General features: G+C 38.1%; 1 protein-coding gene across 7 annotated transcripts in view; it reads right to left on the reverse strand.

Annotated features, from left to right (window-relative positions):
* Positions 1-1,430: 1,430 nt before the first annotated feature.
* ROCK1 (Rho associated coiled-coil containing protein kinase 1) overlaps positions 1,431-17,598 on the reverse strand; it is a 178,094-nt gene continuing 161,926 nt past the window's right edge. For 4 of the 7 annotated variants that reach the window (XM_075062956.1, XM_075062961.1, XM_075062962.1 and 1 more), the window contains 5 exons: positions 16,544-16,622; positions 16,187-16,448; positions 15,210-15,417; positions 5,653-5,709; positions 2,852-2,940 (listed from right to left, as the gene is read on the reverse strand). In XM_075062956.1, the coding sequence (XP_074919057.1) occupies positions 2,937-2,940; positions 5,653-5,709; positions 15,210-15,417; positions 16,187-16,448; positions 16,544-16,622 (610 nt within the window). In that variant the 3' untranslated portion in view covers positions 2,852-2,936. Of the gene's footprint in view, positions 2,941-5,652; positions 5,710-14,240; positions 14,482-15,209; positions 15,418-16,186; positions 16,449-16,543; positions 16,623-17,598 lie in introns of those variants that run through there. The other 3 variants (XM_075062958.1, XM_075062957.1, XM_075062959.1) reach the window with 3 other exon arrangements.

Raw genomic sequence — 17,598 nt, forward strand, 5'->3', positions numbered from 1 at the left:
TACCTTTAACATTTTGTATGCATCTTTTTCAGGCCTTCAACACTTGTACTCTGAGTGAGGTATGACATTGTTCTTGCAATGAGGTATGATTCAGCAGCAGGGTTCTAACTCAAGTACAAAAATTCAGTTCTACACAATGGAATTGGGAAACCAACACAAAAAAATAACCCAGCTCTTGAGAATTATCTGATCCCATAGACCCCCCCCAAAGGAGGAGGAAACGCCTGTCCTGTCTGTCAAATCTTTTATCAAGTACCTTTTATAATGTGCATTTCTGAAGCAAGATAATCTAAATTTGATCAGTTTACTTTACTTTGTGAAGGTGGGGGTTGAGTGGGAGAAGAGGGGTCGGTTTGGATTTTGTTTGTAAGTACGTGCATGCAAGCTCTAAACAAAAACTCCTTGTTTAAAAAAAGTTTCAGGTGTATTTTTCTGATTTAAGCCAATTATAGACATGGATTAATCTATTTCAGGGGAGAATTAAATGACAATGTCTTATGTTAGACAGGGTGAGTGATATAATATCTACATTTCCACCTATTTGATCTTTTTGCTTTTCCCAATTTTCTTTCAACTGCTCCCTTAGTCTCATCTCATTCTCAGCTTCAATATCATCCCTTCTTTACTCTTGCAGCATTATCTCACTTCTCATCTGTTAATCACAGATCACAAGTTAAAACACATTCTTTTTGTGAAACTTCCCAGTGCTAAGCTTCCACACTAACTTCTTACCACCACCTTCTAAAGTGTTTCTCATGGCTTGTATCTAGGAGGTTGAATTAGAAGGTAAACTACTTGGAGTAGGGATCCCGTATTGTTAATTATTGCATGGCACTTCAAAATAAAAAAGGCATCAGAGGTATGTAAGATTAGAGTCCACTCCACCCATTGAGTTGCCATAACTTCATCTGTAGCTCTTTAAGGCAGGGACTAGCTTTTTCTAAATGTCTGTATAGTAGCTAGCACAATGGTGACCTTTGCTACTGCAATACATACACACTAATAATAAAGTTTAGCAGACTTTTACTATTAGTCATGCTGCAATTATAACTGAAAACTTAAAAGATTTTAATTTTTTTTGAACCACCAAGTATTAAGTAACTCTATTAGGTTACCAATAACAGTTCTTGAAATATATTTACCACTGTTACAACTCAGATTTCTTCAGCCCAAAGTCAAGTATGTTTCACTATGGTATTTACTGGTTCATTTAGCAGAACAATAAATTCTTCAGTCCCATAAACACTGTTACAAATATACACTGTACCAACTTCTTGCATCAAATTAAACAGATGCAACCATTTTTAAACTAAGAGAAACTGAAATCATGTTTTGACATACTTGTCATACTTCATAGCAAATTTTCTGGGCGCTCAAAGAAATTTATATTTTAGTCAGGCAAAAACACCATACCAGTCATTTTCAAAGGGGTCCTTCCATAAATTACTTTTATTTCTCATTGAATGAGCACGAGTCATTACCATATTAATAACAGATATGTTTATTATTACATATCCATCAGTGCGGCTTTCAATACCACTTGAAACATGCAAATCGTCCTGAGGACGAATCAGTTTTCCAGTGCTTCTTATTTAATACACAACTGCAAAGCCATTATAAATTACTGAGGAGGTATTTGGTTAAAAAAAATAAAAATAAAATAAAACCATACTGTCCATACCATGAATGTATCCCTGCTACAAAGCAAGAGTTTAACAACATTTATACTTTAATTCCTGAACTATCTGGATTTTTTAAAGTTTCACAGGCATACTGTTCATTGTTGTTTCTGCTACATGGTTTTTGCATTTTCTAGAAATCTCGTCTTATGAATAAGAATTCTCTCTCTGTAACAGGAGTTTTCATTCAAACGTATTCAATTTAGGAAATGCATCTAGCATCTACAATACTTTAAACCAATTAAAGTTCAGTAGAAACTACTGATGCAGAATAGGTTTTTGAGATTTCTACGCTTATTGACATGGCAATAATACAATTCTCTCAAAATAAGGCACTAAAAGGGCAATGCAACACCCATTAAAAGTGTTCTAAGAATAATTTATATTTCAAACAGTGCATACATTTCTTAAATGTCTATTAACTTAATGTACGTTATCACTTAAAACGGTAAGGCAATATGTTATACAATTACAGAAATCATGTACCCCCGAAATATGCTTCCAAACTTAGTTCTTTTGTAGTTAGTTTCTAATGCCTCTAACAGTAAAATAATTCAGTATGGCTTGGCAAAAATGCATAGATTAAATGCTTGTTGTCCCCATCCCTTTACACACTTTCTGAATCAGTATTTTGTAAAGCATAATGCAAAGTATTTAACACTTCGATCCACTCTATTATGGGTGATTAGCATTAACGCTGTTAAGAGCTCTGCAGTGAAGGCATTGAAGTTCAAGTGAGTATACGGCTTCATTTTTAAGCTAGTTCTGCAGTGTTCAAGAGCACAACTCAGACTCTTCAAAGAAATTTCTGTTCTTCTCATTTTGAGATATCTTCCTTCTCTGCTCAAGTTTGTGCACTAATTTTGATATAAATATCCTCTCCACAGGCCAAACAGTCCTTTTCTCTCACTGATATGAGGAAAGTTGACTGCATTTCATCATGATTGACAGGCATTTTCTTATAAATCCAAAAAGGCAGCACCTTTTTCATACACCTAGCTAAGCGTTATTTGCTTTAACTTGCATTACATAGTAATAATTAATCTAATCTACCTTTAGGCAAACCCGCAATAAAACACCCTCAGTGCGCTTTTTGTGCCAAAGCAAGAAGGAGAGAGTAACAGCAATCTTAACCCTGAAGCCTGTGATAGTTGTGTTGAAAGGAACAACAGCCTGTCTGCACTGCTCTGTGTGGTTGAAGAAGCCCAGTTTCTCAGACTGCATCCCATGAGACTCCATGAAGTACTGTACATGTGGTTAGCTGGAAGAAAAAAAAACACTGCAATTAATGAAGAAATCAAAGGGACACTCTTAGTTCATCATGTTAACCAAGAGATTAAATGAAAAAATAAATGTGTTCTACATAGCAACATTTTATAAAACTTTTTTTTTCAATTTATAACACAGCATAACACTAAAGGCACACTTACATAATTGTAAATTTAAACACAAAGCTCACATAAAATTCAAAGTAAATATATTTTCTGATCCAGTCAATGAAAATTCATTCACAGTATCATTTTATATAAAAACAATGTAATGCTTTGTATAAAATTTTAAAATCACAATTAGATGATACATAAGATTAATGTATGCAATATTGTTGTAGCCATGTTGGTCCCAGGATATTTGAGAGAGAAGCTGCAAGAGGTGACAAACACAAGTTGGTCCAATAAAAGATATTACCTCACCCATCTTGTCTCTCATAAAGTTAATGATATATTAAATCAATGGGACTAAGTTATAGAAAATGAGAAAGTCACAGAGCGTATATAAAGTTTTGAAGTGTAAATGACCAAAACAATGGACTATCCCTGACATAATCAAGCCTATTCTGTTTCAGTGTAAATGTTAATACTGCAAATACAGTAATACTTTTACACACACTCCTTGTAATTTTAAACTATAGCTAAATAAATACCAAAAATATTAAGAGCAAAAAATGGCACAACACCCCTGAAGATAAAAAATTCCATAACAATCAGTGTAGTAGAAGCCTAAGATATCCTTTTGGATCATCAGACAGCACTGCTATTGGTAGTAAACTCAATGAATTTTTGGTTTATATCTGTACCTGATGAATAGTTAAAATGAGGAAAACTCTCTACAAGAACTTAATGATAATGAAGTGGGCACGATAAAAGACTCAGACTTCATGGACTTTGGCTCTGATTCAGGAAAGCACTTAAGCTTAACTCTAAAGCACATACCTATTCAGCAACGCATCTGAACGAATGCTTAAATGCTTTGGCGCCTGACCCAAAGTACATGGAAGTCAATAAAAGAACTCCAGATAGACTTACATGCTTGAAGGAAAGACTTAGGTGCTTTGCTGAATTGCAAATTACATAATTGTAAATTAAACAACACATAAAGCTCACATAAAATTCAAAGTAAATTGCTTAATTCCCCTATGATCAGGTTCCGACATCTAAGAATGTAGCAATGGTCAAATATCAGGTAAATGCTAAATGTTATATTCCAAGGGTATTACCATCTGTCCTCATCTCCTCCTCCTCAGTTCTGGGAGAATACAAAATTATTATTATTAATACTTTTTTTGGTGGCCAGGGGCTGTGAGAGGGAGGCAGGAAAAAGGGAAAATAAGTCTTCAATACGTGGCTTGCATTGTATAATTTACGACAATTAAGCAACCAATCTTTTTCTTTCTAGTGTAAAAGTGAATTTTTCAACTGGCTTTTGTTACTAAACCCGTGTTCATTAAATGCCGAAAATGAAATCCCCTTCCCCCACCTATCCCCTAAAAGATGAGCCAAAGCCCATACAGAGAATATTTAGAGATGTTAGGAACATAGGAATGGCTGTATCCTGTCACAGCAGTAATCCATCTAAGTTCCAACAATGACTAGTACCAAATGCTTCAAAGGAAGATACAAGGAAGACCATACTAGAATAACTTGTCCATGGAGAAAAGTTCTTTCCAACCATTATCAGTTTGTGTCCATCTTATGCCCTGGCACATAAGCATTTATAGCCCTAATTTTTTCCTAATATAACTGGATCTTTTTATTATCCATTTAAATATCTAATCATTTTTGGAATTTTACTAAGCTCTTAGCCTTGAAATCCTGTGTCAACTAGTTCCACAGGCTAAGTATACTTCATGTAAAAAGGTTTTCCAAAGGGATTTCCTTTTATAAGTGTGTTGACTTTAAATTTCATTGAATATCCTCTTGTTCTTGTATTATGCAAAAATGTAAATAGGAGCACCAATTTACTTTCTGTCATTTATTATTTTGCATTCTTTTATAATATCTGCTCTTATTTGACTCATCTCTAACATAAAAAGTTTCAGTCTTTTCAATCTCTTGCGATAAAGAAGCGTATGTATGCATGCCTCCAATAATTTTTGTCACCTGTCTCTGGACCTCTTCTATTTCTGCTAGAAATAGTGCAACACAAGCAATGCTCTTGCCCTATAAACGTTATCTATCCTAGGATATACACTCAATCCTTACAGTATGTGACAGTGAAAATGCAGAGTATGCTAGAAGTTATGTTCTGCAAATAAAATGTCTGTATTAATCCTGAGACACAATGAAATGAGATTGCTCAGGGCAGATTTCTTTGCTCATATTAAGTACACCTCCACCAAAAGATTCAGAGTAGGTCTGAGAAGAATATATTGCCATTAAGGGTTTAATTCCCATCATCCTGGCATATACTGTATTAGTAAAATTCAGATCCTAAATTGTGAGAACATATATCTGATTACTGTTTCTTTACAACCGTGGCAGAGGGGCCAGAGAAGGTTTGGGCAAAAGATCTACAATGAAGTAGAAAGAGAGAAAAAAACAGATACTTTAGAAAATTAGCTTGAGCGACAATTCTGTTTTCCTTTTCTTCTAATGAAATTCCTTGTTCAGTGCTGGAACACAACTCTTTACCAGATTTTTTACGACTGTTACATGACACAAAGGTGTCAATGGGATTAAAAGGGAAGGTTACTCACCAGTAACTTGAGTTTTCTGAAAGGGTACTTTCCCCCATAGATCCACAATCTTTTGACCTATTGAAATGTAGAAATGAACATTTCAAAGAAAAATTTCAGATGCACTGAGTGCTGTGTATACACTCTATATGAGCATCTAAAAAAGTGAACTCTATGCCTGTGCTGGTTAAAAAGACAAGACACAAGCCAAAATCTCTATTAAAAGAGAGTGAAAAGGATTCAGTGAGCAAGTCTTCCACTTCTCAGAAAATTTCTTCCCATTATTTTTTAAAGAGTTTGAATGGAAAGTTTCTGTCTTCCTTAAATAATCTGTAAGAATGCCTGGGCAAAGTTCAGATCTTGAAATGAAAAACTCAGAAGCCAAGTAGCTAGATTCCAGGAGGCATGATCTGAGTAAAGAATCTGACAGTTCTTCCAATACAAGAGAATCCAACAAGGGGGCTGACAACTATAATAGAGCTGAGAAGTGGAACTGTTTTCTCTAATGTGACACTATGGCAAAAAACGAAGTTCTAAGTGAGCCTTGAACTAAGCAGAACCAGAAATAGAGAGAGAAGATTTTTTGTTGCGTGAAGATTGGTATCTGTGGAGCCCATCTGGAGATTTCCTTTGCTGTAACTGGAAGAATATACAATTTATAAGCTAATTGAATTAATATGCCAGACACTGAAGATGTGTTACTGGATTGTTCAAAATAATTACACAGTAACAGCTATCAGAAGCCTCTGCAGAAGGGAAAAAGGAGAGCAGAGCATACTTAGAATGGAATTCCAGTAGCCCCCCGATAAGAGAAAACAAAGTATACAATTCTGTAAAAATGCAATACAAAAGTAAAATATAAGCAATTGTACAGACACAAATGTGACAGTATGCAAGGAACACTGTATAATAGACAGGCATATATGGGTTGGGGTACCCAAAAAAATGTAGTTTTCACAAACAAGCAGTCAGGACTGTGACATTCCAATGATTATTTTTGTTTTGTATATTTCAAATGATCAACAACAATACATTTTATTATAAGATACATACATGCAGTATGTTAAATTATTCCCCTTTTTCCTTAATTCATCCTTAAGAAGAAATCTGGGGTATGTTCCAGAGAAGTATCGAAGAACGCTCCTTCCTTTTTAGCGGTACCTTTCCTTATGTTTAGGCAATGCAAAAGCTCCCTTACAAATGTCTACAACCACATGTGAATTCTCCAGAATTCACTATATAAAGATCATTTCAAAGATGGACATACAAAAGCCTTGAAAGCAACACACCAATTTAAAACAGAATCCCCACATTCTAAGGCAAAGTGAGTGGGAAAGCAAGAATCCTGTTTGAAGATATCTTAAAAGTAGCAGAATTACAAAGTAATGATAAGAATCAGTTGAACAATCTTAAATCAGCAGCGGATTCTTTTTTGATGAGGAGAATTACAGGTTACTAGAAGTGGAATGTTCTATGGCAGATGGAAGGACACTTAAGGCCTAATTCAAACCTATTAAAGTCAATGGGTGTCTTTCCACTGACTTGTATGGGCTCTGGATCAGGATTTTTGTTAGAATGTGTCAAAGGCAGGGTGTCTGGGTTGTCCTGGGAAAAAGGTAGTTGTTTCAGCAGTTGGAGTGTTATTTAGGACCCACCAAGTGCTAGAGCCTTAATAGTTGAAGCACCTAGGGCTTGCTGAGGCATGCATTTTGCAGCTACTGAGTGTAGGGCAGCTCTCCAGACCTCATGAGGGGGCAATGATTATCCAAGTGGTACAGGTGGGATCCCATTACATTCCCAGTGGTATGAGGAAGAGCTCAAACGGTTAATTTGGTAGCAGAAGTTAGGAGTTAGCAGGTGTCAGACGGCTACTTGGCACTTGAAGTGAGTAACTCTGACAATTTAAGTCTTTGCTAGACCTGAGAAGAAAAACAGATATGATAGTTGAGGTGCAGAACCACCACAGCACATATTCATGGTTGGAGTGTACAAAAGAGATGGCAGAAGTCTGGCCAATCATATCATCCACTTTGAGTGGACTGCAAAAATAAATAGATGGAATGAGGCCACCAAGCTGGATTTTCTGGGTCTGCTATTCCAACACAAAATCAATAACGTGTTTCAAGGGCTGGCGTCTGACAGGCAATGGGGATAAGCATCTATTAAGGATGACCTACATGGAGTAGTCTCTGGACCAGACCACAGATTCAAAGCCTAAGCAAGCAGACTTCAATAACTGGAGACAAGAAAAAGGGAATCGGATAGTGATTTTGGCTATGCCCTCTAACATTTTGCTACCAGGCATTCCCACATTTTAAGGAACAAATGCAGGGTTCATTGTACCAAGGCCAGTTTGTGACCTACATATATGAAAAGGAGACTGGGATAGCAATTTGAAAGAGGAAACCTGAAATACTGGAAGGAACAATCACTGTTGCAAAATTGGAGCTAGTGGCTCAGCTCAGAAGAAGTGGCTCAGCTCCCTGGGCAGAGGTGGCTAAGATCAAGTGCTTACGTAGGAGTGGTACACCTGGCATAAAGTGGTGAACCACAGCACCCCAGGAATTTATGAGCAAGCCACGATTACAGTACAATATTTCCATTCTTGAAAATATGCCCTATACATGGGATTCCTAGAAGAAGAGAAGGATGTCAAGGAATGTCTCATAACAAACAAGTAAAGAAGTACTGCTAAATAAGCTGAGGTTTGGCAGAGCACTTCTGCCTTGACAAAGCAGGAGCTGGATGATATTGCCACACTTAGTGGCACACCTGCTCCACAGAGCCCTTGCTTCACAACTTGTATGTCAGTAGGGATGGAGAAATCCCGCTGCTATGTTGTTTTTCAATGGAACCTCAGCAGGCTGGTACTTCAGAGAAATGTCTATGCCCCATAGCCTGCAGGTGTGTTTGTTCCAAGGCAAATCTAATATGGATCCCACAACATCAATGAATCAGAACATGGGAAAAGGTAAGGCATTTTGCACTAGGAAGAAATTCAAACCATGAGTGTTAAAAAAAAATATCTACAATTAAACTGCCCTAAAATTTGGAGAGTAGAAAGAACACAGCCAACTTAGCTGGCTATATGGAATAGCTGAGGTCCACCTAGGAAAGAATTCTTGAGCTCCTCCTGCAAGTGGGAGTGCCTATGGTGTTCACTCCCCAAATAAGTTACTTCTGGGACAGCTCAACTGCTGTCAGAAAAGCAGAACAAAGCAATCTGAGACAAACAAAGGGAACTAAATGTCTTTGTTCAGGTGGTCAAATCCTAGACTGCCAAGAACATCAGTGAATTGTATTTATATATGTTAACAGTCAACAGTGATCCTCAAGACTACCTCATCTAGGGAAATGACTTTCAACATGAGCTAGCACTAATTCCAGGAATGTTGCACTAAAGATCACAGCCACCGCAATGGCAGGAAAGGAGGATACAAGCAGAAATCTGTGGCCAGGGAGTTAAGAACAATAAGAGTTTTTAAAGTATATGGGGGAGGGGGGATAGAAATGTCTAACAATGGTATTGGTCCATTACCAGACGGTAGAATTGTCAATAGTGAAGAAAATGGGTAAGTTTTCAATACATATTTCTGATCTATATTTGGGAAAAAGCCAGATGATCCATTCACATCATATGATGATGATAAAATACTTTCCATTCCAACAGTAACTAAGGAGAAGTCAAATAGCAGCTATGAAAGCTTAACATTTTAAAATCAGCAGGTCCAGATAACTTGCATTCAAAAAAGAGTTTTAAGAGGAGCTGTCTCTACCATTAATCTTGATTTTCAACAAGTCTTAGAACACTGGAGACATTCCAGAGACCTGGAAGAAAACTAAAAGTGTGCTATTTTAAAAGGGTAAGTGGTATGACATGGGTAATTATAGGCCTGTCCCAGCCTGACATCAGTCTTGAGCAAAACAACAAAATGGGTGACATGGGAGTCAATAAAGAATTAAAGTTGAGCAATTAATGCCAATCAACACTAGTTTATGGAAATTAAATCCTGTCAATCTAACTTGGTATCTTTTTTAGATGAGATTACATATTTTATTGGTAAAGGTAATAGTGTTGATGTAATATACTTAAGGCTTCTGTAAGGCATTTGACTTGGTATCATACAACATTTTGATTAAGAAACTAGAATGATATGAAATCAACATGACACATTAAATGGATTAAAAATTATCTAATTGATAGGTCTCAAAATGTGAATGGGCAGTCATTAAGTGATTGTGTTTCTAGTGGGGTCCTGCAGCGATTGGTTGTTGGCTCTATGCTATGTCACAATTTTTTTTTTTTTATAAATGTCTTTGAAGGAAACATACAACATGATCTGAATTGCTTGGTAAGATGAGTGCAAGCAAATAACGTACATTTCAATATGGCTAAATGTAACATCGTACATCTCAGAATACAGAACATAGGCCATGCTTACAAGATGAGACACTATTTTGGGAAGCAGCAAAGCTGAAAGAAAAAATAAGACTAGAGAGTCGTGGTGGATAATCAGCTGAACATGCAGTGCCTTGGCCAAAATGTTTAATGCAATACTTGGCCTCTTCTATGAATAACCTAGCTGGTGAAGCCCAACAGCAGATCCTAAGCCACATATTGATGTGTTGAGCTGCTTAGCTCATGTTCCAACACAGGCAATTAGAGAAGGTATTGTCAGTGGGATTATTCAAGCCTCTCTCCTCGGGTGCTATGACCAAGTGCTGATCAGTTCTTGTTGTTGAATGGTGGAAAAGTTCTCTGTACTGGATAGTGAGCTAACAGAAATATGATGCAGAATCAAAATTGGCCTGGCAAGCATCATCATAACACTCTACCTTATGAAGAGTTTGTACCGCAGGGGCACAGGAAAAGTGAGAATGAAGTATAAATACTGCAAAGTGTTTCCCCACATCAGAACACTAAAAGGAACCCAGTTACTGCTGATGCGACAGAACAACTTCCTTTCTCTGAGTACCAGGAGAACCTAGTCAGAAACTTGGGATCTATAGACAAAAGAGGCATCAAACCCTTCATGCAGTGATGCCCAGCACTGTGCAGTGATGATGCTTGAATGCCAGTGGCTAGGCACCAGGTCACCTCACTTCAAGGTGCTATGGCTATAGTGCTACAACTCCAGCATATCCCATCTCTACAGCACTGGTTCAACGAGAGACACCGTCTCTGTGACAGCAGTACACATAGGCAATTCCATGTCCCCTAGGCAGCAAGCCACATCAGATTCATGGTGCCAACACAGAGAGGTCAAAGCACTAGTGTACCAAAATAGTTGTGCAATGAGGTGGAGGCACATGCACCAAACTGCCTCATCAGTGTGATTATTCTGAGGAAGATGCACATCTTCATCCGAAACCAGTGAGCCAGAATGCCTCTCTTGTATGCCACCAGTATGAGGCAGAGATGACAAAGCACAGGAGTGCCTCTTCTGTGTGGTGCCAATGTGTTGAAGTAGATACATCAATGTGCCCCTCCTGCTTGTTGCTGGGGTTTTGAGGCAGAGGTGGTGTACTTAAGATTACTACCACTACATGGTGTTGCTGAGTCCAGGCAGAGATAGTTACTCACCAGAGTTCCTCTTTTCCCTGGCGCTAATATATTTAGGTCAAGGCATTGATGCCTCTTCTGCTTTATGATGATGTGCCAAGGTAGAAGTTCCAATTACCAGAGTGTCTTAGATACATTGAGACACTGTGTTCTGGTGCACCTCTACTGTTTGGCACCAATGCATCAAAGCAGTGGTCCTAGTGTGCACTTATTATAAGGCAACCTTCTGTCCCTCTCTGCTTCTGGGCTCAAATACTCTTTCACCATAACATCCTGATAGAGTGGTCAAATACATAAATCATCTAACCCCTAAAGCAAACCTTGGCCCTTAAGTGGAGGAAATGTCTTTACTCTGGCTAGGGATAGATTTATAGACTTTAGCAATCTGGTGACAGAAGGTCCCTGGACCAAGCATATGCCATCCAGAACATATAGCCAGGTACACCTCAAGTGCTATGTGGTGAGGGAATGGTGGAAGTAGTCTTCACAGATAAACCCTGAAAGAGAGCAATATAAAAGGAGAAACATGCTGAACAAACTACCCATACTAACAAATTACTTGAGCGAAGGAGATATCCTCATTTCTCATCAAGAGGTGAATATAGCTGGACCGCATGGTAGTAGTGACCATAATATAATTAAATTTAACATCCCTGTGGCGGGGGAAACTCCACAGCGGCCCAACATTGTAGCATTTAATTTCAGAAAGGGGAACTACACAAAAATGAGGAGGTTAGTGAAACAGAAATTAGAAAGGTACAGTACCTGAAGTAAAATCCCTGCAAACTGCATGGAAACTTTTTAAAGACACCAGAGTAGAGGCTCAACTTAAATGTATACCCCAATTTAAAAAACATAGTAAGAGAATCAAAAAAGAGCCACAAACAAAAAAGTAAAAGAAGCAGTGAGAGGCAAAAAGGCATCCTTTAAAAAGTGGAAGATAAATCCTAATGAGGAAAATAGAAAAGAGCATAAACTCTGGCAAGTGAAGTGTAAAAATATAATTAGAAAGACCAAAAAAGAATTTGAAGAACAGCTAGTAATAGCAAAAAAAAAAAAAAAAATTAAATACATCAGAAGCAGAAAGCCTGCTAAACAACCAGTGGGGCCACTGGACAATAGAGATGGTAAAGGAGCACTTAAAGACGATAAGGCATTGCGGAGAAACTAAACGAATTCTCTGCATCGGTCTTCATGGCTGAGGATGTGAGGGAGATTCCCAAGCCTGAGCCATTCTTTTTGGGTGACAGATCTGAGGAACTGTCCCAAATTGAGGTGTCATTAGAGGAGGTTTTGGAACAAATTTATAAGCTAAACAATAATAAGTCTCCAGGACATGATGATATTCAACCAAGAGTTCTGAAGGAACTCAAACATGAAAATGCAGGACTATTAACTGTTATCTGTAACCTATCCTTTAAATCAGCTTCTGCACCAAATGACTGGAAGATAGCTAATGTGATACCAATATTTAAAAAGGGCTCCAGATGTGACCCTGGCAACTACACGCCAGTAAGCCTCACTTCAGTATTGGGCAAACTGGTTGAAACTATCGTTAAGAACAAAATTGTAAAACACATAGATGAACATAATTTGTTGGGAAATAGTCAACATGGTTTTTGTAAAGGGAAATCATGCCTCACCAATCTACTAGAAATCTTTGAGGGGGTCTACAAGCATGTGGACAAAGGAAATCCAGTGGATACAGTGTATTTAGATTTTCAGAAAGCCTTGACAAAGTCCCTCACCAAAGGCTCTTAAGCAAAATAAGAAGTCATGGGATAAGAGGAAAGGTTCTCTCATGGACTGGTAACTGGTTAAAAGATAGGAAACAAAGGGTAGGAATAAATGGTCAGTTTTCAGAATGGAGAGAGGTAAATAGCGGTGTCCCCCAGGGATCTGTACTGGGCCCAGTCCTATTTAACATATTCATAAACGATCTGGAGAAAGGGGTAAACAGTGAGGTGGCAAAATCTGCAGATGATACAAAACTACTCAAGATAGTTAAGTCCCAGGCAGACTGCGAAAAGCTACAAACTGACTCTCAAAATTGGGAGACTGGGCAACAAAATGGCAGATTAAATTTAAATGTTGATAAATGCAAAATAATGCACATTGGAAAACATAATCCTAACTATACATATACAATGATGGGTTCTAAATTAGCTGTTACCACTCAAGAAAGATCTTGCAGTCATTGTGGATAGTTCTCTGAAATCATCCACTCTATGTGCAGCAGCAGTCAAAAAAGCAAACAATGTTGGGAATCATCAAGAAAGGGATAGATAAAAAGACAAAATATTATATTGCCTCTATATAAATCCATGGTTCGCCCACACCTTGAATACTGAATGCAGATGTGGTCGCCCCATCTCAAAAAAGATATATTGGAATTGGAAAAAGTTCAGAAAAGGGCAACAAAAATTATTAGGGATATAGAACAGCTTATAGACTAACAGACGAATTGGAGCATAAGCTTTCATCGGTGAATACATGCATCCGACGAATTGGGTATTCACCCACGAAAGCTCATGCTCCAATATGTCTGTTAGTCTATAAGGTGCCACAGGACTCTTTGCTGCTTCAATGGGTAAAGAATCTAAGAGCCACGGAAATCACAAAGAGCTCTCTTGTGCAGGGGCTTGAGATGCAAGCATGAGAATCGTATGTATGGTATCTTTAAAGAAGGTTCTTTTTAATTAAAGGTTCGATACTGCATACAAAGCTGTCCATGAAGAATATATATACTACTGTCAATTTTAAAAAAATCCAAATTTGCCAGTACCAACATCTGTGATTAATTTTGCTAGAAAATAAGCTAAGGAACTGGATACGAGACTTGCATCCCGTGTTCAACTAGTTGTCCGCCAAAGTAGACAATGTAAATATACAGTCATATTACAAATGTGGTGAACTGTAGCTTTTTAAGTCAGTAAATCAAGGATTGGTGGCATTCCCTGTTCATGGGGATCTTGGTGAAGTTGACCTGAGAGATTCTTCAGGATTGAGACTCACTGAGCTTCTACGGTTGCCATGTGGAGCTACGAAACTTCAGATAAATCATGCAGGGGAGGAGAGCTCCTCTTTGCACAACTCTTAGAGGGAGATCTGCCATTAGAGTTTCCTGTGCTCTGATTTTTTTCTTTGGCGGGCCTCTTTTCCATTTTTGTCAACTTACGGGTCACAGAGAATGACCATCTGTGGAGTAAGAAGCCTGCACGTGCGCTCTTGGGAGCGGAGTGTCCTGGGGGGTTGGTCAACCTGGATTTGATGTCAGCTCTATGGATCTAGAAGAGAAAAATCTGAAATATTGCCTCCCCATTCGTACAGGCCTGGGATGTGAATAATTTGCAATTTTTTATATTTTCCAGGAATGTGTGATCCCCTGAGACAGTAGAGGTCTTTAACATGCCCACCACTGATGGGCACAGTGCCCTCAGAAGACGGGCAGTACTTAAACCTTGGAGATCCTGAGGTGGCCACCTCAGAAAAACTCTTATTTTAATTTTTAAAAAGTACACTAGCTCTAACTATAAATACGAATACATTACTAAATTGCAATACAGAGGGACAGACAACAATTGCTCTGTCTTGATACCAAGAGCTGACTGAGAGAAACTGATGGCAGATGGTGTTCTTCAACTCTTATCCCCTCACTAAGGAACAGGAGGAGCTGCAGGGTGCATGTGCACCGTGCAGATATGCTGGCCAAAAGGCTCTAAACTCAACTGCAGGAGGTACACGCAACCCGTTAGTGGAATATGCATATGGACAATCACTCAAAATAGAAAGATGAGATTCTCAGAGCTAAATTTCAAAATGGAATGATTTGTACCTGTTTTTCCTGAAGACTATTTTCAATCATGAAACTGTGAAACAACGGCATTTTAATTCTGTTGTAAGTGAAAAGTTCAGCACAACTTTAACTGCAGAATTAGTAACAATGCTCCTATGTCTGATATACACAGACATTTTTGCATTAAAAAGAACTAGACATTTTACAGTTATTTCTCACCTAGTTTTCCCAGAAGCATTTTTAACAACTTTTCGGAAAGACTGATTTGTGGACGATCTTGTAGACAGAGTTCTAGGGGAAGCACGAATGAAACTGGATGGGGGTGTCTTGGGGATCTTCTTTACTAAATGCGTGACCCATTTCTTCTGTTCATCCTGACAGGATGCCAACAATAACATATCTCTTGCTGAAGTTACATCATAACTCACTATCAATAAGAGAAGAAAGAAGACTGTTCAGTGAAAAACTAGGAATAATCATCAATATAATGCTTATAGTGTTATGATAATCATGCTGCTAGGATAATGCTGGAATCTGCATGCTTAAATTTTTACTGAAATGGGTCATATATTTGTAAAACACATAATAAATAACAGGGGAAATCACAGAAATTAAACATAAAACTATGCAAGTCTATGTTAACATAATTAATATTATGGAGATTGACTAGTCTACTTTAATTTTAGTCTTAATAAAGCTGTGTTGGTGCTCTGTGGCCCAAATTCTGGAGAGAAACACGCACTCACAGTACAGGGATGTGTACTGCTCTGTGGGAGCACAAAGGAGGAATGCTCTCCTTCAGTGCAGAGGATAGATGAAGACCTGCTCTAGCCTTAAGGCTGCAGTATCCTCTCTGGCCCCCATGAGTCCGTCTATGAAGGCGCGGAGAACGGTGGAAAGATCCATGTAGCACTGGGTGCTCCTTAGTATTCCCCTCCTGTGGCCTATCTCTGCATATAATCCTCTAGAATCATGGTCTAAACTCCTGCAGCTGGTGGAGGCAGGGCACAGTTTGCCTCTAATTGCAATGTGTTAGCTGTCCCTTTATTTTAACACTATCCTTACCAGTAAAGATTTTTCTAAATTTATCATTAATAAATTATGATTTTTTAATCTGGTAATTTGAAGTATTTAGCTAGAAATGCAAAGAATAACTGTTTCAAGCTACAAAAAACATAATAGGTATAGCTCCTTACCTTTACATGGAGCAATTAATTCCTCCTTTTTATCTAAGTGATCCTTATGGCACTTAACATGGCACTTTCGACACTCCAAGGCAGGGGGCGGCTTAAAGACATGCCAGAGGGGTTTGGCACAGGCCTCACAGTTGGCTGGAAAGTGGTATAATGTAGGAATAAATTCATGACCTTTGTGATTTAGAAAATTTGTTTTCTCCACTGCCTGTGCTGGTTCTCCTTCCACATCTTTCCTGCATTCACCCTCATTAGCATACAGAATCTGAGCAAAAAAAAAAAAAAAGATACATTGAAAAAACTTTTATAAACAGACAAATTGTATTGATTTTTTTTTTTAATTATTTAGGTTCATGTTACCTGGAATATTTTAGGGATTTCCTCAGTTTCTGCTCTATATACATCTCCTTGGGTTACAGGTCGGACATGGAATAGTTTACTGAAATTATAGAAACAAAAGATTTGGAAAGTGTTAACAGAGTATACATCAAATCTCTTTATTAAACTGTTCTGGATATAGATTGGAGGCTCAGTCTTATCACTTTAATTTCATGGGAAAAGTCTTTACTCATGCAAGTTGTCCCATTGATGTCAGGACTATAACATGGATTTAGTAGTGTGTTTATATACACTGTTTGATCTTTCCTACACAAGGAACACCAAAATATGTTGTAACATGGGAAGGGGACCACCTTATCAGGCATGCATTATCCTGCATAGCAAATTTACTTGTGAAGACAGGAAGGGAGTTTTAGAGCCTCAAAGTAATATTGTGAGGCTTAATTCATTAAATGTTTGTAAAGCATTTTGATAACCTTGGATGGAAGACTATTGGAAGCGCAAAGCATTTATTGATATTGGGCTGGACCACTGTTTCTCAATTGGTCAGCTGTGAATGCCAACATGGTCATGTAGAAAATCAGAACAGTTATGAGACACTGAAAATTTTATAACAATCCAAAGCAAAGAAAATCTCACTTGCCCCACTCCTCACGCCTCCTTACCCTTCAAAACAGAGTATATTCTGTCAATACCTCAAAACACACACAAAATCAGACTTATGTCTTTTATACCTTTTTTACTCTTTTATATTAAATGTAAGGTGGTGGTGAAAATTTTTGACTTCAGATAAGGAGTGGACAACCTAAAAAGTTTGAGAAACACTGCATTAGATCAAACCTGACTCTTCCTCAGAATTATACGAAAGAGGAAGCGGTGTGGTGATGATGGAATGCAAGGCTCTGGAATCAAGGAGACTTTCCCCCTCACCTTTGTGTCCCAGACAAGGGCCATGTACAGTTGCGGTTCTTCTGTTTAGGGAACACAAGGACTGTTCCCTCAGTGCAGCTCAGGGAGCACAAATCATCCCAAAAGGGTCAGGGAGTCAGGGCCATAGCTTCATGTTCTCCTCCCCT

The sequence above is a fragment of the Chelonoidis abingdonii genome, chromosome 2 (assembly GCF_003597395.2).
Source record: "Chelonoidis abingdonii isolate Lonesome George chromosome 2, CheloAbing_2.0, whole genome shotgun sequence".
Taxonomy (NCBI): domain Eukaryota; kingdom Metazoa; phylum Chordata; order Testudines; family Testudinidae; genus Chelonoidis; species Chelonoidis abingdonii.